General features: G+C 44.8%; 1 protein-coding gene across 3 annotated transcripts in view; it reads left to right on the top strand.

The window, feature by feature from the left end:
- Positions 1 to 2,025: 2,025 nt before the first annotated feature.
- The window catches only part of prkcaa (protein kinase C, alpha, a), a 219,668-nt gene continuing 194,752 nt past the window's right edge, over positions 2,026 to 26,941 (top strand). Inside the window, exons 1-2 of one of the 3 annotated variants that reach the window (XM_030351679.1) lie at positions 2,026 to 2,393; positions 3,168 to 3,199. In XM_030351679.1, the coding sequence (XP_030207539.1) occupies positions 2,224 to 2,393; positions 3,168 to 3,199 (202 nt within the window). In that variant the 5' untranslated portion in view covers positions 2,026 to 2,223. The remainder of the gene's footprint in view (positions 2,394 to 3,167; positions 3,200 to 26,941) is intronic. The other 2 variants (XM_030351680.1, XM_030351678.1) reach the window with 2 other exon arrangements.

The raw sequence follows: 26,941 nt of genomic DNA, 5'->3' as shown, positions 1-26,941 counted from the left end.
AACAACATGCATGGCTAAACCATCATAAGTCGGAAGGATCATTTGTTTTTTTATAATGTGACTGCATACAAATGTGTCCACAGACATGGTAACTAACGTATGATAGTAAGCATAATTGGCCCTTAACACTAATATTCAGAAAAAAACACTGCCTCAAAAGGCAGTGTTGTATTGTGTTGTATAATAAATACAAAACACGACGGTAACTGCGTAAGTCAAGCCGTCCAATCCGAAGGCTCTACCTAACCACTCCCCCTACTCACTTCCACCAATGCAAGGCGACCAGAACTGAGTAGGGGAGGGCGTAGCCTAACTAGTTTGTGAACGACCCAGAGAAACGCCACGCAAATTCAATTCAACATGTATGAGGCTTTAATAAAATCCCGGACGATTTTGAAATTCCGCAACACATTTTTTAAAAGTGTCTCAAAAAGAGGGCATGTCCGGGCAAAAGAGGACGTCTGGTTACCCTACGTATGGGAAACCGATTTGATCAAGAACACTGTTAAATAGCGGCCCAAATTGGTAATTTCTCTGCTTGAGAAATGCGAAGTGTGGCGTGTGCATGGGTTGAATTTTGTGTGTCTCACGCCGAATGCGTGAGACTTGAGAGCCCTGTTACCGATACATTACCCCGGATTCTGACAGTCGCAATTCAGCAAAAGAGGCGTCGAAGAAGGGGGCCGGATGTTGACGGTAATGGTTGTGGAACTGTGCAGCGCCGTATAACGAATGTATTAAATATGCAAATTTGATCGGACCTGATTGGAAAGTCTACCCGACACAGTGGCGGGTGAAGTGACACAATTCACCCGCCACCATACAAATCCACCCGCAAATGGCGTGTGGCGGGTGTTAATTTCCATCCCTGCTATGCCGTCTTCAGAACCTTTCATTAACTGCACTAAAGAGAGAAAAAAGAGTGCATCCTCATTGTACCCAGCACTTCTGAAAATGCACTTCTGAATGCGTCTCTGTCCCAAGCACATTTCAAACCAAACTGACACCCATGCTACTATCCTTGTAATGGTTCAGTTCACTCTCAGAATGTCAACTTACCCATGTTTAGTGTGCATGTTACACGGTGTCAAGATCTATCTTGGATCTGAGGATTAACAGGCAGGCCACTAATGTACCGTTCCCAATGACCTTTGACCTTTAGCGTCCGGCCCCTTGGGTCAGAGGACCCTAGGACTACTGTGACTGCAAAACCTAGACAGGCACATAGCGCTCAAACCTGCGACTCTCAGCCCATGACCAGCAGGCCCACCCATCCCCATTTACTAGGATAACATATTATAATAACATCTACTTTACCCCATTTACTAGAAAATAATAACATCTAATTTATAGTCTACTTTACCCAATTTACCATGAGATAATAACACACACTTTACCCTATTTATTATGCGATAATAACACACACTTTACCCTATTTATTATGCGATAATAACATCTACTTTACCCCATTTAACATGAGATAATAACATACACTTTACCCTATTTACTATGTGATAATAACATCTACTTTGCCCCGTTTTCTATGTGATAATAACATCTACTTTACCCCATTTACCATGAGATAATAACATACACTTTACCCTATTTACTATGTGATAATAACATCTACTTTACCCTATTTACTATGTCATTATAAAATCGAATTTATCCCATTCAAAATGAGATAATAACATCTACTTTACCCCATTCATCATGAGATAATATATATATATATCAAGGTCACCCAAGGTGACCTTGGGTGTCTTGAAAGGCGCCTCTAAATTAAATGTATTATTATTATTATTATTTATATATATATATATATATATATATATATATATATATATATATATATATATATATATATATACACACACACACAGCATATGCTCATATTATAGTTTTGAACCTTGAACTTGATTTCATTGCTGGTGTGCATGTGCGTCATTCTCCACACGGTGACACTCCTGTCCCGCGGCCTCCATAGGCGAGCCATGCGTGACGTCATCCGGAGCGAGGAGGAAACAGGCTGCTGGGGCGAGCTGTCACTGAATCGACCAAGTTGGAGCGGCGGACAGGGAAGCCAGTGTCTCCAGTTACAACCGATTGGAGATCACATCCGACACTTCTACTGGTTTAACTTAACTCAGGCTGCGCGTCTCTGAAACCTCCGTTGGACTCCAATACGCACAGAAAGAGCGGAAAAGCTTTGCTTTTTTGGCCATGGCTGACGTTAGTTCAAACGAGTCGTCCTCCTCCTCGGACGTGGCGAATCGGTTCGCCCGCAAAGGTGCTTTGAGGCAAAAGAATGTTTACGAAGTGAAGAACCATAAATTTATAGCTCGATTCTTCAGGCAGCCGACTTTCTGCAGCCACTGCACCGACTTCATCTGGTAAGCGTGTGTTGCCCCCCGCTGAGCGCCTGTTGCCCCGATTGGGCGCCTGTTGCAGAAGTTCTGATGTTCTGCACGGTGACGGGACACAACTTCTCTTGCTTCCAAATGCAAACTGCTTGGAATGGTCACCTTTTATCCATCGGTTTCAGGAGATATGGTAATTTATAAAGTAGTGTTTGCAGTTGGTGACAACACGTTTACCTAAATGAATCCGTCAGGAAGCTCCATCCTTTCCTATCCCATTACCTAAATTGTTTCCAGATGACCCGGTTACTGCTCGTAGCAGTGCATGAGTTATGTTTTTCTGTTAAACATAGCTCTATTAGTACAGGATATTTCATCACATAGTAGGCGATTTCATGTCACCTGTTAATTATACACAGCCCTTCTATGTCTGGTAGGTCGTTTACCTAACGAGTTGTAGGTGTCTTTGGAAAGGAAGTCATGTAGGCAGCCTTGTGCTGATAATGGGCGTGTTCCTCCAGGACTAAGCCTATCTCAACCGGTTTGCAGCCTTTGCAATCTTTTACCTTGGCCTCGGTGCTCAATCAATGTTTAGCTAATAAAACGTAAACAGTGTTTTTTATGGTACTTTATATGGTTTTATGGTTTTCAAATTAATGTGTTACATTTTTTGTGTTTGCTTCTACAATACTTATACTGTACTGACATTAAGCTGTTAATGAAATACAGCTGACCGTTTGAACAGATGAATCGAGAACCCGGAAAGATGTGATCCATATCTTTTAAATGTCTTTCTCTTTTTCACAGGGGGTTTGGAAAACAAGGCTTCCAATGCCAAGGTAAGACAGACTCTGATTGGCAGTCCAATTCACTCTGCTGCCCCACTCACACCCCATGAGCCTTACACCTGTGGTCCATTTTTAATACGCAGTAGACAAGTCTTCATCAACGAGGGGTGTATGTCTCTCTGTTTCTTTCTTCCCAGTTATTGCTTATTGGATGGTCTGCCTTGTTGTGTCTTAGGTCATGGCCTCTATCCCATAATGATTAAGCCCAGTTATTACTATCATAACCTGGCCTCCTCCGGGTAGTCCTCCTTATGACAGCGGGGCTGAGCGGAGCAGCCTGAACACGGCTGTTCCTCACACACCACCTTGGATACAGAGAGGGGTACATATTACATAGGCAGTGGAATTAGGGTGCTGCTGTGGCAAACCATGAGCAATCTTAATTCTAGTAATAATGTTGGCTAAGACTCATTTGTACCGTAATGTGTTGTACAATCCCGATCAAACGGACTGTTGCCTGCGGAGACGAGGCCTCACCCTAGCCGGTTGCAGGTCGCAGCCCTTGATGGATGGATGTTATATAGGGGGGTAGTGCTGGCCACACTTTCGCTTTCTCCCTGGGCTCTGGGTGGCTCCCCACAAACAGGGAATTTCTAATAAAGACGCTTATTTCATTTGACCCAAAAGAGATTGATATGCCCCAACACCCACATACGCACGCACACACACCCTCACTTTCTGTCATGTGCTCCTAGCTCTCTTTGTCTTTCTTGTGCTAACGCACACACTCACACACACTGTTTGTTGTCTGGTCTTCCCTGTATGGCTTTTGATCCATGCTGCTGGAGGCTGCTGAATGTTGGATATGTTGTTGATGAATGGGATGAGGATCATTATGAGAAGGATGTTTCTATGCTTTCCAGCGCTCTTAACCTGCGCCTCAGTCTGCTTCCTGTGCACCTCTGATGTGATGGAGCCATGGGGCAGGTAGCCTGCTGCGTCTAATGTGGAAACGGCCGGCACTGCCAGGGACTAAAGCCCGACTTGGCAGCTCAGTTGGATAGATGGGCCTGGATACTTTGTTTAATGTATCCCCTTTTAAATGAGATTTCACCAGCAAGCGACAACTGTGTTGTCTGTCCAGGTGTTCCAGATTTCCTCCATCGATTATGACAATGCTATACGACGGGGAAAGCTGAACTCCAGCTGAATGTTACATTGACCATTTAGCCGTTAACATTTGGGAACAGAAGTAGGACTGTGTGTGTGTGCGTGTGCGTGTGGTTACAGAGCTCTCATTGTACAACTTACAGCTGCATTATTGTTAGCAGGTTGGTTGGCCTATGTGTGTGTGTGTGTGTGTGTGTGTGTGTGTGTGTGTGAATAAGTGAATGCGGTTGAAGCTTGTTTTGATGGAGAAATGTGTCTACACTCAACCAAGCATGGAAACTGAACCAGCAAGGGGGTCGTGGATAAGATACATGCTGGATTCAGGTCAACATTAGCACTTTTCAAAACCTTTTGGCCCCGCTCCCCCCGGGCAGAGCCTAGGATGTCTTAAACACTGTCTGAAACGTAATGGAGTCCTCCTGATTTACATTGCACCTGGTATATTGTTTCACAAAGTGCAAGACATAATGGAATTATGTATGGGATCACAATAGGACAGCTTAACACAGACTAATAAAACACAATTTACACACTAAGAGGATGCTAAGTTGTTGATGATATAATTATTAAGGGTTGGTTCTAAAAGAGTTGTCTGCTTGGTCCTGTAGACCTCTCTGCTGGTGTTCTATAATAATGTTATCACTGCATTAACAACATTTGAATTAGTGGGTAGTTAATGTACCCTATTTGTTAAGGTTTACCGCAATGTGACCTATACTAGCAATGGTGGAATACTCACAAAGCACTTTTCTTTGACAATAGCACCTGCTGTTAAGCTTGATCTGAGCGGTTCATTGGGGACCATTCAGACTCAGAGAACCTACAAGGTGGAAATGGTTAGCTAGGACTTTTTTTATTGAACCATCACAACCATCACACGCAGGAGACAATGTTTGGGGAACGATTACTGATATTTTTTTCAAATCAGTACAGAGGGTGCTGGTTAGGATTAATCCAGGCTGCTGTGTGCTAAGAAGGCACTGGGACAGATGAATACATGATGGCAGAGTACAGTGCGTATACAATGAAGTTGTTTTAAAATGTCATCAACTGAATGCCATCATGTAAACACAATGACAAATCGATTTTTGAAGTTTTGAAGCAATCCAGAACAATAGAAGATAAGAAGCTCTATTTTCAGATGAATCTATTCTCCCTAATGGGTAGGCCCCCCTCCTCCCTCTCTTCCCTTAACGATGTGCTGCAGAGCCCTTGATGCTGTCTGAACCTGCTGTATGTCTGGCTGTTTGGACAGTGCTAAAAACATCCTGGAGTGCATCCGCCAGCCTGCTCCTCGTAACGCCGCGTTGACAGGCCAGTGGAAAAGCAAACGGCCCTGTGCCCATCGTCTGGGCTAACATTGGCACCAGCAACCTTCACGCATCACTGCTCCTACTCCTGGTGTTTACTTCCTCCTCCCCCTCCTAGTGTTTGCTCCCTCCTCTTCCTCCTCCTCCTCCTCCTCTTGATGTTTACTCCCTCCCTCTGCTCCTCTGCTTCTCCTTCACCTCCTGGTATTTACCCTCCCTCTACTCCTCCTCCTGGTGTTTACTCCCTCCCTCTGCTCCTCCTCCTATTATTCACTCCCTCCTTCTGCTCCTCCTCCCTCCCTCTGCCCCGCCTCCTTTTCCTCCTCTCCCTGGTTTTGGTTCCCTCCCTCTCCTACTCCTCCGGGCGTTTACTCCCTCCCTCTGCTTCTCCTCTTCCTCCCCCTGGTGTTGACTCCCTCCCTCTTCTCCTCCTCCTCCTGATGTTTACTCCCTCCTTCTGCTCCTCCTACCTCCCCCTCCTGGTCTTCCTCCTCCTCCTCCACATGGTGTTTACTCCCTCCCTCTGCTCGTCTGCTTCTCCTCCTGGGGCCTGTACCACGAAGCTCGCTTAGAGGGTTAGCGAGGTATGTTGAGCTCAAAGCCTGGGTAGTTGTACCATGAAAGTCGATCTCTTTTAGCGTCGCTGTATCACCATGGTGACTTATGCTCGCAACCAAACCTGGTCGGGAGCAGTTTTTCGGCTTAGTCTAGCCGGAGATCGGCTACTTAAATCGGCGTGCGCAGCTTCCTAGCCCCTCCTCTGACAATGGCGTCACCATTTGTGGGTGTTCCCGTTATGGAAAGCCAAGAAGGCCACAATCCGGCCCTAGAATGGCGCGGTAAAAGTGCAAAACCGCACGGAAACCGTGCGGTTTGGTAGGAATTCCGTACGGAATCCGTACGGTTTCCGTACGGTTTTGAATGACTAATAGCCGCGGCTATTAGTTATTCACTCCGGCTATTAGTTATTCACTCCGGCTATTAGGTATGCAGAATGAGCCCCTCCCTCTTCTTTGCCTGACCACTAAGTTTGAAGGCTGTCTAACCAATCAGTGAAGAGAAATACCAGACTAAAGTAACGCATTGTCGAGAGCTGCAGTGCCTCCATGTTTCGCCGTTACATAAAGCTATGTTGTCTTTACTAGTTTCACTACAATGTTATGACCACCACTAGCTAGTGGAAAATACATTTGTGTCTAGTACAGAGTATTTGTATATGTTAGGCTATATATTGAGATGGCAGTGTGCGAAATACCGTCAATATTCGGGGATGTCCTCATCCCCAGATTGTTCTCGATATGCAGTAGCCAGCTAGGCCATTGTTATGTATTACTTCATAAATATAACGTAATAAGGAAGTCTAGACCAGGAGTTGTAGTCATCATAGTTTTTACTGGATCTACATAACTGGGAACATAAATCAATGCGCACACATAGAACAGGCAACGCATGCAACAAAAAGTAGTGCCTTCATTATGTGGGTATACCACATACATAACAATTCCTCCCTTCCAGCTTTGATGTAACCTGTAAACATCAGAAGGTAAGTACTGTGTTAGATAACTGTAACTATAACCGAAATAAGACACTTAATCAATCCTCAAACAAACATCACTTGATTACAACAACAACAAAGGGGTGGTAGTCAGTCATGACTACAAATCAAGTCTCTGAGGTGCTCTGCGATTTCTCTCAGGGTAACGCCTGGGTGGAGAACCAGTGGAACTTGGTTGGCGTTCAGCAGCCCCTGTGGATTCAATGTCATCATCAAAGTCCTCTGGTGCTGTAGAAGCAACCTCCTCCGAGTCTTCACGTGTTATTGATTCCTTAGCCGTGGTACTGCGAGCCGTTGCCTCCAGTAGCTGGTCAACATGCCTGCGCCAGACCATGTCAGGCCCTACACGCACGGTGTACGTCAGTGGTCCGGTCTGTGACAGAATCTCTCCCAGCTGCCATTTCTGGTTTTTACCTCTATAGTCTCTGGCAAGCACTTGGTGTCCCACACTGAAGGTTCTCAGTTGTTTTCGTGTCTGTCCACTTGTACACTGCTTTTCCAGTACATGTTTGCGAATGTCTGGCTTTAGCAAATACAAACGCGATCTCAGGTCCCTGCCCATGAACAGCATCGCTGGTGTCTGTCCCGTTGTAGCGTGTGCAGTGTTTCGATAAGCCAGCAGGAAGTTTGCCACTTTTTGTGTTGACAACGTTCCCTCCTTCCCACTTGCTTTCATCGACTGTTTGAAAGACTGTACAAAACGCTCCGCTAATCCTTTTGTTGCAGGATGGTGAGGAGTTGAGGTAATGTGCTTGACACCATTCTTCCTGATGAACTTCTGGAACTCCTCCCCAGTGAATATGCTTGCATTGGCACTCACCAGTTGTTGAGGCAAACCCGTGCGTGAGAAGAGTGTTCGCAGCATGTCCACAGTTTGAGCAGATGTGGCCTGTTTCACTGTGAATACTTCGGGCCACTTTGAGTGGGCATCCACCACAATGAGGAACATCCGATCCATAAAGGGTCCTGCAAAGTCAATGTGAATACGTTGCCATGGAGTAGTGGGCCACTCCCATGAGTGGAGGGGTGCTGTCTGGGGCTGGCGCTGTATTTGTTGGCACCCACTGCAAGTCTTAGCGAGGTTTTCAATTTGGCTGTCTATGCCAGGCCACCAGACGTAGCTTTTAGCAAGGCTTTTCATCTTTACTACACCGAGATGCCCTTCGTGCAGTGACTCCAGCACTCTTGAACGCAGCTTGGGTGGCACAATGACACGTGAGCCCCACATGACACAGCCTTGACAAACTGATAGCTGGTCACGACGGGTACTCAGGTAGCAGGGGGTAGCCATGAGTTGGCCATCCATTCAACGTCAACTCGTATACCTTGGATACTGAGGGATCTCTGTTGGTTTCCTTTTGTATCTGAGCTCTTGTGACCGGAAGTGACTCCAGTTGGGTCAAGTGGAACGCGGCAGCTGGATCAGTCATGTTCCCCACCAGGTGTGGCTCGTGTGGGAGGCGTGAGAGTCCATCTGCGTTTCCGTGCTGTTTTGTCCCTTTAAATTCAATGGTGTAGGTGTGAGCACCTAGAAACAGAGCCCATCGTTGCAAGCGTGCCGCTGCCATTGCTGGAACACACTTTTGAGGGTTAAATATCGACACAAGGGGTTGATGGTCCGTGATCAATGTGGAATGCTTTCCGTATTGATTTTGGTTAAACTTCTTCACCCCCCATACTAAACTCAAGCCTTCTCTGTCAATTTGGGCATAGTTGCATTCTGCAGCGTTTAGAGATCTTGACGCAAAAGCGATGGGCCGCTCCGTCCCATCAGGCATTCTGTGTGAGAGCACAGCGCCGATACCATACGGGGAAGCATCGCAGGCAAGGCGCAGAGGGAGACTGGGGTCAAAGTGTGTCAAGACCTCCTCCGATGTGATGAGCTGTTTAGCAGTCTTAAACGCTCGTTCACAGTCTTTGGACCACTTCCGTTTCTTGCCCAATTTGAACAAACCGTGTAGAGGGTGCAACACAGTGGAGAGATTTGGCAGAAATTTGTGGTAGTAATTGATGAGGCCCAAGAATGAGCGCATCTGGCTCACATTCTCCGGCTTAGGTGCTCTCAGAACAGCATTGATTTTGTCCTTAGATTTGTGGAGTCCATGTCTGTCAATGATGTGACCACAATACTCAATTGAGTCTTTGAAGAACTCACATTTGTCCTTGTTGGCCCTCAATCCATACTCCTCCAATCTCGACAGAACTCTTTGTAGGTTTGTCAAGTGTGTCTCATCATCAACTCCAGTGACAATGATGTCATCCAGATAGCATTGGGTTCCTGATATCCCTTGAAGTACTTGGTCCATGGCGTGTTGCCATATCGCTGGGGCACTAGATATACCAAAGACCAATCTGTTGTATTGGTAAAGGCCTTTTGTGGTATTTATCGTCAGATACTACCGTGAAGACTCCTCCATTTCCATCTGTAAGTATGCCTGAGCACAACATGGTCTCACAGGAATCCGTGAAATGACTGCGGTCGGACGCTTAACTCGAAATCCGTGGCCACATCACGGAAACACACCGATATCCGTGTGTGAGCCACGGAATAACAGTGTCATTTACTTGCATTGGAGCATATTCCGTGGCCACATCACGGACAGGATTCACTGTGACCTTGAAGTCACCGCAGATTCGTACAGCACCAGTCTTCTTGACCACGGGCACAATTGGTGTTGCCCATTCACACCAGTCGACTTTGGAAAGAATACCTTGATCCTCCAAGTGCTGTAGTTCCGCCTCCACCTTTGGGCGAATGGCGTAGGGCACAGGACGAGCCTTGTGGAATTTCGGTGTTGCATTTTCTTCGAGAACAACCTGTGCTTTCAGGTGCTTCAGGGTGCCTATTCCATCTTGGAAAACCTGTGCAGACTGTGTCAGTATCCGTTTTAGTCTTTCATCGGTAGTGCTTCTGTTTTGCTTTGAGGTGATCTGTATTGCCTTTATTGACTGCCAGTTGAGATGAATGCTTCTCATCCATTCACCTCAAAATAAAGGTACACCCTCACTCTGCAGCACATACAACTCCAACTTTTGCTTGTCCTTCCCATGTTTCACTTTAACTTTCAATTTTCCCATAGGAGAGATTTTCTCCCCTGTGTATATTTTCAGCATTACTGAGGTTGGTTTCAGTTTCACCTTTGGAAATGTACTCACATAATCTTTGTGGGAGATGATTGAGAGGGCAGATCCTGTATCCAACTCCATCTTTAATTTCACTCCCTCTACCTCAGGTGTCACCCATATGATGTTACGATCTGTCTCTTTAAGAGAATGAATTTTCAGACATGACAAATCTGCATTTGAATCGCTTGAATCAGTTTCACTGACCTGATGTGCATTTCTGTCCCTCTTTCCTATTTTCCTTTGGTATGATTTGTTATCACTTTGCTTCGACCTGCACATTTTCTGTATGTGTCCAGGTTTGTTGCACTGTCAACAGTCTTTATCTTTGAACCAGCACTCAGTTGGGTCATGTGAATTTCTCCCACACCGAAAACATGACTATGTTCTGTCCTTTGGTTTAGTGTGAAATTTATTCACAGAGCATTCTCCCATATTTTTCGTTTGCAATTGAATTGCGTCTTTTGCAACAGTTTCCATTGAAACGGCGATGTCATATGCCATATCCAGTGTTAGATCTCTCTTCGTCAATTGTCTTTTCTGTGTACTCTCATTGTCCAATCCGCATACGAGCCTGTCTCTGAGTGCATCCAAAAGTCCCGCCCCGAAGTCACAATGTTCAGCCAATCTCCGCAGCTCCGCCATATATACAGCTATAGACTCCATCTTTAACTGATCTCTTATGGAATCGGAAACGTTCGGCTATGACTAGTGGCTTCGGTTCTAAGTGGCATTTTAGCAAGTCCACATTCTGTTGGAACGTTTTCTCAGACGGCTTATCCGGTATAGCTCCCATCAGACTCAAAAGCACTGCAATGGATGGATTGTGTTGACAGTACTGTAGAAGATTGGTCTGCTTATGTGGAAAGACTTGAACAATACTGTGTGGCAAATGACGTGGAGGAGGAGAAGAAGGTTGCAGTGCTTTTGAGTCTGATGGGAGCTATACCGGATAAGCCGTCTGAGAAAACGTTCCAACAGAATGTGGACTTGCTAAAATGCCACTTAGAACCGAAGCCACTAGTCATAGCCGAACGTTTCCGATTCCATAAGAGATCAGTTAAAGATGGAGTCTATAGCTGTATATATGGCGGAGCTGCGGAGATTGGCTGAACATTGTGACTTCGGAGCGGGACTTTTGGATGCACTCAGAGACAGGCTCGTATGCGGATTGGACAATGAGAGTACACAGAAAAGACAATTGACGAAGAGAGATCTAACACTGGATATGGCATATGACATCGCCGTTTCAATGGAAACTGTTGCAAAAGACGCAATTCAATTGCAAACGAAAAATATGGGAGAATGCTCTGTGAATAAATTTCTTCTCCTCCTCCACGTCATTTGCCACACAGTATTGTTCAAGTCTTTCCACATAAGCAGACCAATCTTCTACAGTACTGTCAACACAATCCATCCGTCCAATATTCATTTTTACTTGTTTCGTTTCTCTTCACTCACTGTGAAACTTTTATCCGGTCACTTCTTCCGTAGGATACTCCATAGCGTTTCCATTAACGCAGCCGCCATGCGGGTGGGTAAACAACGTGATTCTGACGGCCATCAAAGACACATTCGACCTGTCTTATGGAGCATTGCACCGCGGGGATACAACACGATTCTCGTCGCCAATTGTTATGTATTACTTCATAAATATAACGCAATAAGGATGTCTAGACCAGGAGTTGTAGTTGTTGATCCAGTAAAAACATAGTTTTTACTGGATCTACATAACTGGGAACATAAATCAATGCGCACACATAGAGCAAGCAACGCATGCAACAAAAAGTAGTGCCTTCATTATGTGGGTATACCACATACATAACAGCCATAACATTACAATATTTCATGGATGCAAGCAAGCCAAGACAATCAATCTATATCTATAGCCTACATGACAACACGCACACACACACGCACACACTTTAAACACACTGGTAAAGCAATAGGAGCCTGCATTGGCTAAAGTTGTTGGGATGCACGTTATTTTATAACAGGGAGAGGCAAAGTTGTGCATTACAATACAAACAGGACAATAATTGGCACCATTCTTGCGCACTCAGAAGAACATGAACTGAATAAATGCCAGGTATATAGCATATTGGAGACAGGCACACAATCAGTGCACTTGAAAATGAGATCATTTGCAATCATTGATCATATATAAGCCCACAACAAGCCAAACATCACCACGGCAGGGGCGCTCTCTCTCGCACATTCACACAATCACTCCATCTTCTCCAACTCCAAGGCAAGGCTGTTTCACTAAGACCACAAACAACCACAACTAACCTGCCTACATGTCCACAACAATGCACAACAATCAGTTCTATACATTGCGTCTATCTTCTGTTTGGTGCACATGGCTAATTTGCATACTTGCGCAGGACTCCGCTTGGCGAAAAAAAAGAACGTATTTGTGAATAAATGCTTTGAATTCTGAATGCTGGACATTGTGAGCTTAATTAGGCTACATTTAAGTGACCTTTAGTGAGATGGCTTAAAACGGAATACAAATGAATTATTCTAGGACATAGTCTTTCAGGATCAATTCAGAGGTTCAACTGTTCGGGATTCATTTTGCTTAGCCAGTGAAAGTGATCAGCTGTAGATTCCACACTGTTAAAAATACTTCACTACAAGTAGGCTATAAGTCCTCCAAATAATTCAGCAGAATTGCATTAGGCCTACTGCCATAAGCATAATAGGCAGTAGTCATTATGCGCTAAAATGGTCCCGGCCAGTGTTCTAAAATGGTCCCGGCCAGTGTTCTATAAATTATTGGAAGAGCCCCCCTGGATCGGCTGGGAAAGTCATAGTCACGCTGATTACAGGTGTTTTTAAAATGCGTATACGGCTCTCACATGACAGCCACGGAACGGACACATCATCTTACATAATTTGATGTATTACCGTATAGTTAAACTAGCAAACCATCGCAAGGAAATGTAACAAAGCTGTAGCTGAAAGATTCATCCACAAACATCAGAATAGAAAAACACTGGCAGGGACCATTTTAGCACATATGACTACTACTGCTGCCTATGCTTGTGGCAGTAGGCCTAATGCAATTCTGCTGAATTATTTGGAGGGCATATAGCCTACTTGTAGTGAAGTATTTTTAACAGTTTGGAATCTACAGCTGATCACTTTCAGTGGCTAAGCAAAATGAATCCCGTACAGTTGAACCTCTGAATTTATCCTGAAAGACTATGTCCATATGGATGACTGTGCCCTTTGCGTCACATCATATAACCCCATTCCCTCTCCGGGTCTCGGCATTTGAGGTATCCTTTGATTTATTCATAGCCGGTTAATCAATTAATGATGGCACATTTTTTTATAACCTATTTTGCACCTAGGTAGTGCTGCTCCTGGCTCTAGTGTTTAAATGTGGTCGATAGTGTTTGAATGTGGTCGATAGTGTTTAAATGTGGTCGATAGTGTTTAAATATGGTCGATAGTGTTTAAATGTGGTCGATAGCGTTTGAATGTGGTCGATAGTGTTTAAATGTGGTCGATAGGGTTTAAATGTGGTCGTTAGGGTTTAAATGTGGTCGATAGTGTTTAAATGTGGTCGATAGGGTTTACATGTTTAAATGTGGTCGATAGGGTTTAAATATGGTCGATAGGGTTTAAATGTGGTCGATAGGGTTTACATGTTTAAATGTGGTCGATAGTGTTTGAATGTGGTCGATAGTGTTTAAATGTGGTCGATAGGGTTTACATGTGGTCGATAGTGTTTAAATGTGGGCGATAGTGTTTAAATGTGGTCGATAGGGTTTACATGTTTAAATGTGGTCGATAGGGTTTAAATGTGGTCGATTGGGTTTAAATGTGGTCGATAGGGTTTAAATGTGGTCGATAGGGTTTACATGTTTAAATGTGGTCGATAGTGTTTAAATATGGTCGATAGGGTTTATATGTGGTCGATAGGGTTTACATGTGGTCGATAGTGTTTAAATGTGGGCGATAGTGTTTAAATGTGGTCGATAGGGTTTACATGTGGTCCATAGTGTTTAAATGTGGGCGATAGTGTTTACATGTGGTCGATAGGGTTTACATGTGGTCCAAAGTGTTTAAATATGGTCGATAGTGTTTGCATGTGGACTGTGGTCGATAGTGTTTAAATGTGATCGTTAGTGTTTAATTATGGTCAATAGTGTTTAAATGTTCTTTTCCCTCTCTCCACCTCATCCCTCACTCTCCACCTCAAGCTGGTGTGTGGTGAGCGTTCTGGCGCCGATTGGCTGCCGTGCATCACCCAAATGGGTGCTACATACTGGTGGTGGTTAGTGAGGTCCCCCCCCCCCCCCTTCACTGTAGGCGTCTTTGAGTGTCTAGAAAAGCGCTAAATAAATTCAATGAATTATTATTATTATTATTATATACTGCAGGCTCTCATTTGCAAATGCACTGATTGTGTGCCCGTCTCCGATATGCTATATACCTGGCATTTATTCAGTTCATGTTCTTCTGAGTGCGCAAGAATGGTGCCAATTATTGTCGTGTTTGTATTGTAATGCACAACTTTGCCTCTCCCTGTTATAAAATAACGTGCATCCCAACAACTTTAGCCAATGCATGCTCCTATTGCTTTACCGGTGTGTTTAAAGTGTGTGCGTGTGTGTGTGCGTTTTCTCATGTAGGCTATAGATCAGAGGTGGGGGTAAGTCATTAATGTGCAAGTCACAAGCAAGTCTCAAGTCATAACCTTCAAGTCTCAAGCAAGTCCCAAGTCACTGTGGTGAGAATCAAGCAAGTCACAAGTCAAGTCATTGCTCAGGTCAAGCAAGTCACAAGTCAAGTCATACAAAAATCTGATGATCTAACCCAGTTTCCACATTTAAAAATCGGTAAAGAGAGTGGTTCATTTTACTTCAACATTAACAATAACAATGTCTTAACAATAACAATAACTCAAACTATTCAAAACATTCCAAAACCATTATGTGCATAGTTTGAAAATGTTTTTTATGATCATTACCTCCAACCTATGAACAGAATCAAATAGAACCCCTAGGTAGCTGTATACGACAACAGATCAAGTCAATCACTCAATCTCCCTACATGTTGTAGAATATTATTTGCAACACATGGCATCAGACATGAAAAAAAAGAATATTTCAAAAGTAATATCACATACACATACTGTAGGAAGGGGAAATAGTAATACACAAGCCTGAAAGCTGGTAGCAATCTTGCTGCCTCGCAACATACATCGACTTACAATGCATTGCATTTGCAAAAAAAATAATTTGACAGTACTTTGTCACTGAGTTCTGAATGATGCGGTCACATTATCACCCCACCATGGCTGAACACATTTTCAACAGGTGCACTTGATGCAGGGACTGCTATAACTCGTACCTCCACCTTGAACAAAAAGACACTTAAAACCACTGAGTTAGAAGTAGCCTACTGACATGAAAATTAAACAAGTTAATCATCTGTGGAACGGGCAGGGCTCGAAAAACTCCAGCCAATGATTTTCAGAAACACAGTAAGTACGTCAATCAAACGGTCGTACTGCACTCCCCCTCCCCCCGCGCGTGACCTCTTCGTGCACGTACTCAAAGCTCGTGACTCAGAGCAAGCTTCTGTTTGTTCTTATCCTGCGGTAGCTATTGGAGCTAGTTTACTAGCTAATCCACATTTGGACCTAGCGCTAGAATACAACCCTAAACTCCAACCTAGCTAGCCTGCCCTGGCCTACTCTCGCGCATCTGTGTTCGCGCTCTTGTGTGATTGCGCGTCCATGTACTTGGAATGGGTGGAGTCAGAGTCAGCGTTGAAGTAGAGTGGGTAGGACCATTTGAGTTGCGTCTTTTCAAAATCTGCTGGCGTATCGCAAATCACATATCCAACCTATAATATAACTTTAGAAAAGTCCTTTCGAGTCATCTGTCTCAAGTCTAAGTCAAGTCTCAAGTCATGAAGACCAAGTCAAAGTCAAGTCGAGTCTTTTATCAGTGTTAGTCAAGCAAGTCTCAAGTCCTCAAATTTGCGACTCGAGTCTGACTCGAGTCAAGTCATGTGACTCGAGTCCCCCATGTCTGCTATAGATATAGATTGATTGTCGTGGCTTGCTTGCATCCATGAAATATTGTAATGTTATCGCCTAGCTGGCTACTGCATATCGAGAACAATCTGGGGATGAGGACATCCCCGAATATTGACGGGTATTTCGCACACTGCCATCTCAATATATAGTCGAACATATACAAATATATCACTGTACTAGACACAAATGTATTTTCCACTAGCTAGTGGTGGTCATTACATTGTATTGAAACTAGTAAAGACAACACAGCTTTATGTTACGGCGAAACATGGAGGCACTGCAGCTCTCGACAATGCGTTATTTTAGTCTGGTATTTCTCTTCACTGATTGGTTAGACAGCCTTCAAACTTATTGGCCAGGCAAAGAAGAGGGAGGGGCTCGTTCTGCATACCTAATAGCCGGAGTGAATAACTAATAGCCGGAGTGAATAACTAATAGCCGCGGCTATCAGTCATTCAAAACCGTACGGAATTCCTACCAAACTGCACAGAATCTGTATGGATTCCGTGCGGATTGTGGCCTTCTTGGCTTTCCATATCCCGTGGACCTCGGCGCACTTCTCGTACAGGCGTCTCTCCGGAGACGGAGGGTTTTACGGGACAGAACCGATCCCTTGGCATTGTCTGACGATATTCAGATTTCAGACTTTATTGTCATTGTGCAAACAACGAAATTGGGGTTCTTCATGAGAGATACAGATTCTCATCAGAGGGTGTTCGTTATTTGATCGTCCTTTTGGACCTTATGTAGACAATGCGGACTGTTGCGCATTGTGTCTCCGTGACAGAGTGCTAGAGTGGAGGTAGCGCGTCAGTCTTGAATTTCTGCGCGACTCCCAAGTGACGCGAATTTATGTGAAGCTTAAAAAGTCCCAATTCTCATGCATATGGAATACTTATTCACTAAAGCTTATGGAATTATATTTTTGTGCTTATTTCGAACTTGAAGTTCTTGAACCCATATTTTCAAGGCCGTGCTGGCACCACATCTATGGGGGTAAAATGCATGATGATAGACCGGCGAATTTGAACCCCGGTCGCTGGCGTTCGGGTCTGATACTAATCCACTACGCTACAGCCGCTACCTCTCAGCGGTTGATAACATGCGATACATTTCTTACATAGGGTGTATTTAAAGTGAATTCCCTAAATGATAGAATAAGGCAGGATGGACGTTGCTTATGCATTTTTAAATCATCATCATTCTATTTGGATTAATGGCGAACAATTCTGTATTTGATATAGTTATTTTATAGACAATATAATTGATATATCGTAAAGGTTAGAAAAATGACACAAAAAACGACCCTTTCAAGTGAACGCGCACTGAACCTAAAGCGGAAAACCTGGTTCAACTAATTGAATCTAAAGTGAGCTTCGTGGTACCATTTAACTCTGATTGCGAGTTGCGGCTCTGTCGAGCCAGGTTTTCCAAAGAAAGCCTGGGTATGTTCAGCGAGGTTCGTGGTATACCCCCCTGGTGTTTACCCTCCCTCTGCTCTTCCTCCTGGTGTTTACTCCCTCCCTCTGCTCCTCCTCCTATTATTCACTCCCTCCCTCTGCTCCTCCTCCTCCAGTTTTTTATTCCCTCCTTCTGCTCTTCCTCCCTCCCTCTGCACCGCCTCCTTTTCCTCCTCTTCAAGGTGTTGATTTCCTTCCTCTCCTCCTCCTCCGGGTGTTTACTCCCTCCCTCTGCTCCTCCTCCTCCTCCTGGTGTTGACTCCCGTCCTCTTCTCCTCCTGATGTTTACTCCCTCCTTCTGCTCCTCCTCCCTCCCTCTGCTGGTTTTCCTCCTCCCCCTCTTCTTCCACATGGTGTTTACTCCCTGCCTCTCCTCCTGCTGGTGTTGACCCCCTCCCTCCTCCCTTCCTCCTCCTGGTGTTTACGCCCTCCCTCTGCTCCTCCCCCCTGCCTCTGTTCCTCTTCCTCCTCCTCCCCCTCCTCTACCTGGTGTTTATTCTCTCCCTCTGTTCCTCCTCGTCCTTCCTTCTCTGCTTTTCCCTGGTGGGATTTTCCTTATTCTCTCCATCTCCTTATTTAGCCCTTGATGGATTGGAAATATAAAAATAAGTAGAAATCATTTTATTTTCCAGTTTAGAAAAGGAATGCGGGAAATGTGATTCACTTTATGGAATTTAAAAAGAGGTAGTCTACTGTTAACTGATGGTTTTTTTTTTTTGAGAGAAAAGGGCTCTGTGCTTCTTTGTTTGGTCTGGCTCTTTGTAAAAGGATGGAGGGGTGTAGCTCCATAACCATGGTGAGATATATTCCGCAGAAATGCATCCAGCGTCTGGTGCAGCAGTAGGCTAATCAATTGGCACCAACATAAACACAACAGATCCCTCTTGCCAATTTTAAAGGAAAGAATGTTCTCTTAAGTTGTCAGGCAAAAATATATCTCCCCGTCTGTCAAACTTAATTCTAGAATTTTAAGATTGAAAATGGATGTGTTTCTCACTCTCAATCTAGAGACCGTCTTGTGTTCTGTTCCTATGCAGAGGGGATTAGAGGACATACCTCCACTCGTGTTTAGGTTAACCTACCGAGCTTATTAGTTCCAGGCTGCTACACTCAAAGTTGTTGCTGTTGTTGGGACGCCTACTGCATTCTTAGGAAAACAGCAACAAAGAGGCAGTGTTACCATTGGGCAACGATTCAACGAACGGACACATTGCGCGGGTCATCGCAGCACTGCTCTTTGCTAAACTTTGGCCTGGCCTGGCCGGGCCTGTGTACAGAAGCTGATAAGAGAAAACGCTAAGGAGCTCTTCCTGAATGATGTGTGCATGTTAGGCAGTGATTAAGCACAGTGACTTTTGTCTTTTGAGTTTATCCATGTGATACCTCTGCTGCATTGCATGAAGACATAATTTGACCAACTTGAGCTGCAATGGCTTTTGTCATCAAGGTGCACACACAGGAATAAAACGGTTTCAGTTTACATGTTTTCAGGCTGTTTTACAGAAGCCAGGAACTTGGAGGAACCAAATTTGTAATGCTTTGATCAGTCTCGTTCCGATGATATGACACTCTGAATCACTGTTGTCCCCAGCCGTTTGGGGAGTTTCACTCCCAGCTTCTGCACACGTCACTGTGTGACTGGTGGGACTGGTTGGCTGTGTGGTTGCTGTGGGTTTCCTTCACATTTCTTGCACATTTCTTGCAAGCCTCCATTATAACCTGACCAGCTTTTATACAACAATTGATTTAAATGCCAAACTGTGGCTTAGATATTGCCCCCTCATTGATTTATGAGTAAAATATTTTATCTATTGAATATTAATAATTAAGTCAAAATCTCCTCCCTGGCTTAGAGTATTTAAATGGTATAAAGTTGCATCATTTATTTAACATTAGAAAGTAATAGTTGCTGTTTAATAATCCGAAAAGTATCCTTTTTGTATTTATAATATTTTAATCTAGTCCAGATTTGTTGAGTCTCTAATCCTTCCTGTCCTCATTACGGCCATTATTCCCAAACCCCTGGACCGAGTTCTCCTGCACTGCAATCACTTAAGGATTCTAATCTGCACTTTGGTGAGGACATCGAAACAAAGCCAGTGAGAGGCGCCTGTCAGGGTAGGGCAGAAGGAGGTCACCTGTGACTGGTATGAATCACATCAGGTCTCATATCTCTCATATCTCATATCTTATTTTTCTTGTCATACAGTTAAATATTTTTTTGTTCAATGTCTTTGTTTGTAACTTTCGTTAATTTCTCTCTATCAATATTTACTAGTAAATATTTGTTTGTAATTGTAACCAATTTCGGAGCGCATAATATAATGACATATTGTCTATAATGTTACAACGTATAACATTTTGGTTCACCTATTATCAAAGCTGCAAACTTGTCACTTTTCGGCGACAATCGCCATTTTCTTGGTGAATTTGGTCATTCACATGAATCGTGTAGAACCGGGGAGTTTTGTTTTTTGGGGGAGGGGGGTCCAGAATTGCGAAAAATTATTGGATCATTCTTATAATTGACATTTCTCTGGGCCAATCGGAATCTCAGCACTTGCTTCAGAATCTTTCTTATAATTGACATTTCTCTGGGCCAATCGGAATCTTGAAGCACACAGCGCCAACTGAGCTCGCCATTGGATGAGACGGTCGCCTGGCTACCGCGCATGCGCATCCGCATGCGCATGCATGAGGCCAAACAACGAAAGAGAGCTTGCAAAACACTCGTCCAGAGGGGTGTTCCACGAACGGAGGTTTAACAATCACTGAGTTAACGCTGAACTCTAGGTTGATTTACCCTGCGCAGACTAACCCAGAGTTTTCGGTTCCACAGCAGCGGTTATGCATTAGTTCAATCAACTCGGGGTTGATTAACACAGGGTTGTGCGCGTCCACGCCAAACCTAAAAAGACGTGATGTATGGATCATGGAAACCCTGATCGAAATGGCGAAACGGGCCGCTTATTTCAATGAAATGGAACTTCAGGTTCCCCTGGAGAGCTATGACGAGGAGAAGGACATTATCACAAGAAAAGGGAACGCTAAAGCCTCTGCAACCCGGAGAACCAAAGCCTGGCAGCGGATCGCTGACCGCGTAAATGCTTTAGTTACACGTCAAAAGCATGATCCTTAATATTTGAGCCATGAATATATAAATATCCCAGTTAAGCATTCTTAAAGATCCTACCACATAACACCTTTCTTCTAAAAAAATATGTACTCCGATGGCTTCCAAGCGGTCAGCGGATCAAGTATAAAAATGAAGTATAAAAAACATACAAACTGGTAAGCTTTTCCCACCATCCTATTGGTATAAATTTAAATAAGCCATTTTTTTAAGCCAATCGTGAAAAAGGCCGACAGTCGGCAGACTGGATCTGGCCCTCAAATTGTCTTGACCCCGGTGGAGGAGCTGTTAATAAACATAAATTCAGGGCGCCCTGGCATGGAGGGGGTACCTGGAGGTACCTACCTCCTCAGAGAGTCAGGGGCCATACACCACTGGTTGAATGTAGGTTTTTGTGTTTTCTTGTATTTTAGATTTTTTTTGCCTTCGAAGTAACACATGCAAACCATGTGCTTGCCACAGCGCATACTGTTCCAAATGTTTATATTTTTGGTAACTGGGTCAAAAATTCTAAAAGTGACAATTCATCAACTTCACAGATCAAGATGGATTAGTGCGTGTAACGATCAAACATTCTCCAGTGGATGCAAGTCCACTGGAGACTATAGTATAAAAGAGATACTAGTATAAAATAGTCCTCCACTGAGGACTATTTTATACTTTGTGTTGTAAGTGCCTCTCGGCATAGTACTCAGACAATATTGCTCTTTGTATGATAGGAGGCCGATACAAATCTTGGATGGGTCATCTAAAAGGACTGAGATGTGCTCAGCATGTCCAACATTATAGCCAAATAAAACTGCCATTTGCAAAAAACGGAGGGCTACGCAAATAGTCTGGAGTGAACTGAGGCGACGTCCTCGATTGGTAGTGTTGGCTATGTAAGGGCAGGCTTTTTAAATATATTAAAGATTTGTGCGAGAATCTATAGGCCTATCTCTCCACTCCAGCAAAAAGTCATTTGATATGCCAAGATGTCGAGCCGTGGTCTTGTCAATCGCTCCCGGTGGATTGCACGTATAATTTGCGCTCCGATATCAGCATTTCTCTCATCAAAAGGGCATGCCATTGTGAACACATGAAATCTGCGGTGAACACGGGTTTAAATACCCAAAACCGGGTTATGTTTCAAACTTAACCTGCGCAAAACCTGCTCCGACCAGGTCTGATTCAGAGCATATGTTTCTATAGCAACTAACATACCGTGATCCTTTTGGAACGGAAAACCTAGGGTTACAGCAAACTCTGGGTTAACTTACCCGGTTATGTGATAAAACCGGCTTTGTGGAACACCCCACAGGCTAAGAGACAAACATTTTTTTTTGTGACGGTTGTAAATAAAATATTTTTTATAAGCCTCAAGGATGTTTTGACATTGATTTTTGATAAAGTATGCTGAGTTTTGTTAAGTCACGCTCAGACTAGTGTCATTTGCATATTACAATAAAAAAAAAAATCACCCCGTGATACTGTCACCTTTTTTCCTCTGAGGAGTTTGCAGGTCTCTGTCTGTCTGTCTGTCTGTCTGTCTGTCTGTCTGTCTGTCTGTCTGTCTGTCTGTCTGTCTTTATCCTTTACTCTGTCTGGTAAACCTGGGTTTTAAGATTATAATCCTCTGGTTATTGTCTGCTTGTCACTCACCAACTCTCTGTCTTCCTCTCTCTCTGTCTCTCTGTCATACGATGTTCCCCATAGGCTGTATTTGAGGCTCTCCCTGTCTCTATCTTTCTCCCTGAATTCCCCGCTGCCTTCAGTCCTACTGACGGGTTACCTCCCGGACCCTCCCTTCTCCCTCTCTCCCTAGCACACAATCTTAGCTCAAAGACCCTTCCCTCTCCCACTCTGCCTAGCACACACTCTTAGCTCCCAGACCCTCCCCTCTCCCTCTCTCCCTAGTACACACTCTTAGCTCCCAGACCCTCCCCTCTCCCTCTCCCCTTGTACACACTCTTAGCTCCCAGACCCTCCCCTCTCCCTCTCTCCCTAGTACACACTCTTAGCTCCCAGACCCTCCCCTCTCTCCCTAGTACACTCTCTTAGCTCCCAGACCCTCTCCTCTGCCTCTCTCCCTAGCACACTCTCTTAGCTCCAAGACCCTCCCCTCTCCCTCTCTCCCTAGCACACACACTCTTAGCTCCCAGACCCTCCGCTCTCCCTCCCCTCTCGCTATCTCCCTAGCACACATTCTTAGCCTCTCTCTCCCTCTCCCTCCCCTCTCTCCCTAGCACTACCCCACCCGTAGTGGTCAACTTTGTGTTGGTGGAGGATCAATGGGTCCCTGTGAGGGTGCTTCTCTCTGCACAGAGCCAGAGGGCCGCTTCCGCCGCAGACGTCCAGCTGCTGCCGGCTGGGGACAGCAGGAAGCAGGCGCATGACTCAGCCCTTTTAGGGCCCCTGCCAGAGCCAATCTGGAGGAGCATGCTAAGAGGCGCTCCGAGAGAGAGAGAGCCTGGAGTGTGGGAGTGTGTCTGTGGTAGATCTACTGCTATTTTGTGTGTTGGTACGCCAGGCTTTTCAAATGTTATTTCAGTATTTGAAGAAAACACAGACAAAGAAAGACCACAAGAATGAAAGATGGGGAAGAAAAGAGTGAAGGGGTGAGTTTATAGGGGTCAGAGGTCATAGGGGTGTGTGCAGTATGGGGGCGTTCAGCTGGGACTAAATATAACCCTGCTGGTTGGTTCTCCAGAAGATCCGTTACTACACGAGTTCTGTTTATAGCTCCCACACTCCCGAGGATCAGTCTGCCATGTTTGATGTGTTTCAGTGGTGAGTGCCGTTCACTCACAAAGTCACTTTGGCCCTGAGACCTGGGACCATGGGGGCCTAAGGCCTGGGACCATGGACCCTGAGGTCTGGGACCATGGGCCCCTGAGGCCTGGGAACATGGGGGCCTGGGACAATGGGCCCCTGAGGCCCAGGATCATTGAGGCCTTGGACCATGGGGCCCTGAGGCCTTGGACCATTGGCCCTGAGGTCTGGGACCATAGGGCCCTGAGGCCTGGAACCATGGGGGCCGGAAACCATGGACCCCTGAGGCCTGGCAACATGGGCCAAGGATATGGGGCCCTGAGGCCTAGGACCATGGAGGCCTTGGACCATGGGGCCCTGAGGCCTAGGATCATTGAGGCCTGGTACCATGGGGCCCTGAGTCCTTGGAACATGGGGCCCTGAGGCCTGGGACCATTGGGGCCTGAGGCCTGGGACCATGGACCCCAGAGGCCTGGCAACATGGGCCAAGGATATGGGGGCCTGATATAAGCCTTTTTCTAGCAGCAGCCATGGGGTTCTGTTTGGGAGTCTCAGGCGGGAGGTTCTAGTTTAGTTCCTCTGATGGCCTTCAGGAGGTTCTAGTGTAGATCCTCTGATGGCCTTCAGGAGGTTCTAGTGTGGTTCCTCTGATTGCCTTCAGGGGGTTTTAGTGTGGTTATGATGTTCTTCGGGGGGTTATATTGTGGTTCCTCTGATGTTCTTCGGGAGGTTCTAGTGTGGTTCCTCTGATGGCCTTCAGGAGGTTCTAGTGTGGTTCCTCTGATGTTCTTCGGGAGGTTATATTTTGGTTCCTCTGATGGCCTTCAGGAGGTTCACACATTCTATGTCAACGGGAGAGAATTGGATGTATTCTGAATTAACTGAATACCTGACTACCAGGATTGTTTATCGCTGAGGGAGCATCAGTCAGAATAAAGAACACATTTCCCATTTTCTATCAAGTCTGCTTTATTGAAGAACGTGGGGATGAAGTTGTGGCTGGCTGATTTTTCAATGGCTCTTGGCTGTAGATCGGTGTGGGATATGTGAGGCATGTACAGACTAAACACATTAAACTATACTGCAGTTCTTCTGCTCTTTGTGCACTCTTCATAGCTGTCCATGTAGCGTACTCTTAAGAACAACTTATGGTTAAAGGTTGTAATGTTGCTCGACAACATTGACACATGGATCACTTTGCCTTGTCCTGCTGTCTGAAATATTTTTATTTCTCATCAGCACAACAGTGGCCAGAGCATCGACAGCAGGATATTTGTTACAGCAGGTGCTCCTGAATCACTACTGTGCTGCTAAATATGATGTGTTTACTTTATGGCTTTCCGGAAGGAGAACCTGAAGCTCTCCTCTTTCTCAGCCAGTTGACTTTTAGATGAATGACGCCTCTCCAGACTTGAGTGATATTGAGCTGTTTTCTGGTCCTTTAGAAAATCCATTGCTTTGAGGGATGGCATGGTTGGGAAAGGTTCGGGCACTGCAGTAGAGGGCATATTTCTACATTTCAGTGTCAGCTACCAAAGGCGGTCCTATCAAGGCAGCCATCAGTTTTAGCCGAAATAGATGTAACAGCAATAGAACTTAATGCATCGACTACAATCAGAGGGACGCCGTAGGCCTGTGCACACTGTTCTTTATCAATGTCCGCCTGTTCCATATGTGATGCTGTGTTCGTTTGATTCGCTGAAGGTGCTGTATGCAATGCATGGCCTTAAAAGATAAAGTAGTTGAACCAAGCTACTGCTGATCAGCACACCATTAACAAACTGAACTCCATTCACCCTTCCAAACTTGACAGTGAAATTGTTTAATGATCAAGATTATTTAAAAAAGATGAAATTTGGTTAAAAAACTGTATGCTTTCCAACAAATCATAGTGCACTCAGAACATTCGATGTACAGGGGAAAAAGCAGGACAACACAAGGTGGTTGGTTCTGAAGTAGTTGAGGACACCATGCTCGTGAGCAAGGCATCACTTTCCCACCACAATTGCATTCTCAACAACAGAGCAGAAAGTGAACACCTACCCAAGCAAATTAGACGCTTTGAGGTGAAATAGTGAATTAAACGATACGATGCGATGGTCAATTACACTTCTTCATGCCAAAGGTGCCATTGAGAAGGTTTGCAGCCTCAACTACTACTGCTACTGCTTTTTTTAAGGAAATTCATGCCTGTTTACGTTTGAGAAGTGGAGGCAGTAAACTGAGTATAGGCTGGAACTACTAATCCCGTCCATTAACAGATCTTGGAACAGGGGGATTAGGGCTTTGGTACGTGGGCTTGCATAACGGATAAAGATGCTTAATAGCTGGGTGTGGCATGCCTTTGCGTAGTACATTAAAAAGGTAGTTGCGCACAATGAATAAACACTATAAGTGTGTGGATTTATTTAGTTTGCAGGCAGGCGTGTGTGTTAGTTCAAATGCATGGGGGCTGTGTGTATCTGGAATCGATCAATATGACCAGTATTTACATTCGGCAGACATTCACTTCACTCAGTTCATCATTCATTGTCGATGTGGAACCAGCAGACAAATCCAAGTGATTATTCTAGATTCTTCTTCTATACAACTCCTTTCCTTCCTTGTGGGCCTGTGTACATGTAGAACTGTAGCATAGTCCAAATCTCGAAGGGAACAATCAATTGGATGATTTGAGCTATTGCCAGCCACTGAATTATCCCCTAAAATGTACCATGCCCAGATGCACCATCGTGGCTCTATGCCATCCAGGGGAAATTATGCAACATAGACGAAAGAAGCCCTTCCTCGTAATCTGAATTATTCATTTTGTGATTACCCATAATGCATTTGGGAAAACACTTCATCTTGTTTAGAATGCAATGCCTGTCCCCGATGTTTACGGTAGTGTGCACGTAAGGTGGTGTTTTCATCTACAACAAAAAAACATCCACACTGCCACCCTTGTGTGTGACTTATTATGTAAAATTTGTGCAAAGGTGGATGCAAAACCAACTGATATTCCAAGATGCTTGGAAAAAGGCAGCAGCGATGTATGCATGGGGGACGGGAGGCGCTCAGGATAATAGGTTATTCATCCCAGACGGGAAAGCGATGATAAAGATGGAGCAACAAGCTGCCACTCACCCCAGCCGCGCTGAATGGGTGACATTTTGCTGTCGTGTCTCTGATGTTTGGCGTTGATCTCAGGGGGCCACAAGGGGGCTCCCACAGGCCTTACGGTGGGG

This window comes from Gadus morhua, chromosome 3 (genome assembly GCF_902167405.1).
Source record: "Gadus morhua chromosome 3, gadMor3.0, whole genome shotgun sequence".
Lineage (NCBI taxonomy): Eukaryota > Metazoa > Chordata > Actinopteri > Gadiformes > Gadidae > Gadus > Gadus morhua.
This window is presented reverse-complemented; position numbering and strand designations above follow the sequence as displayed.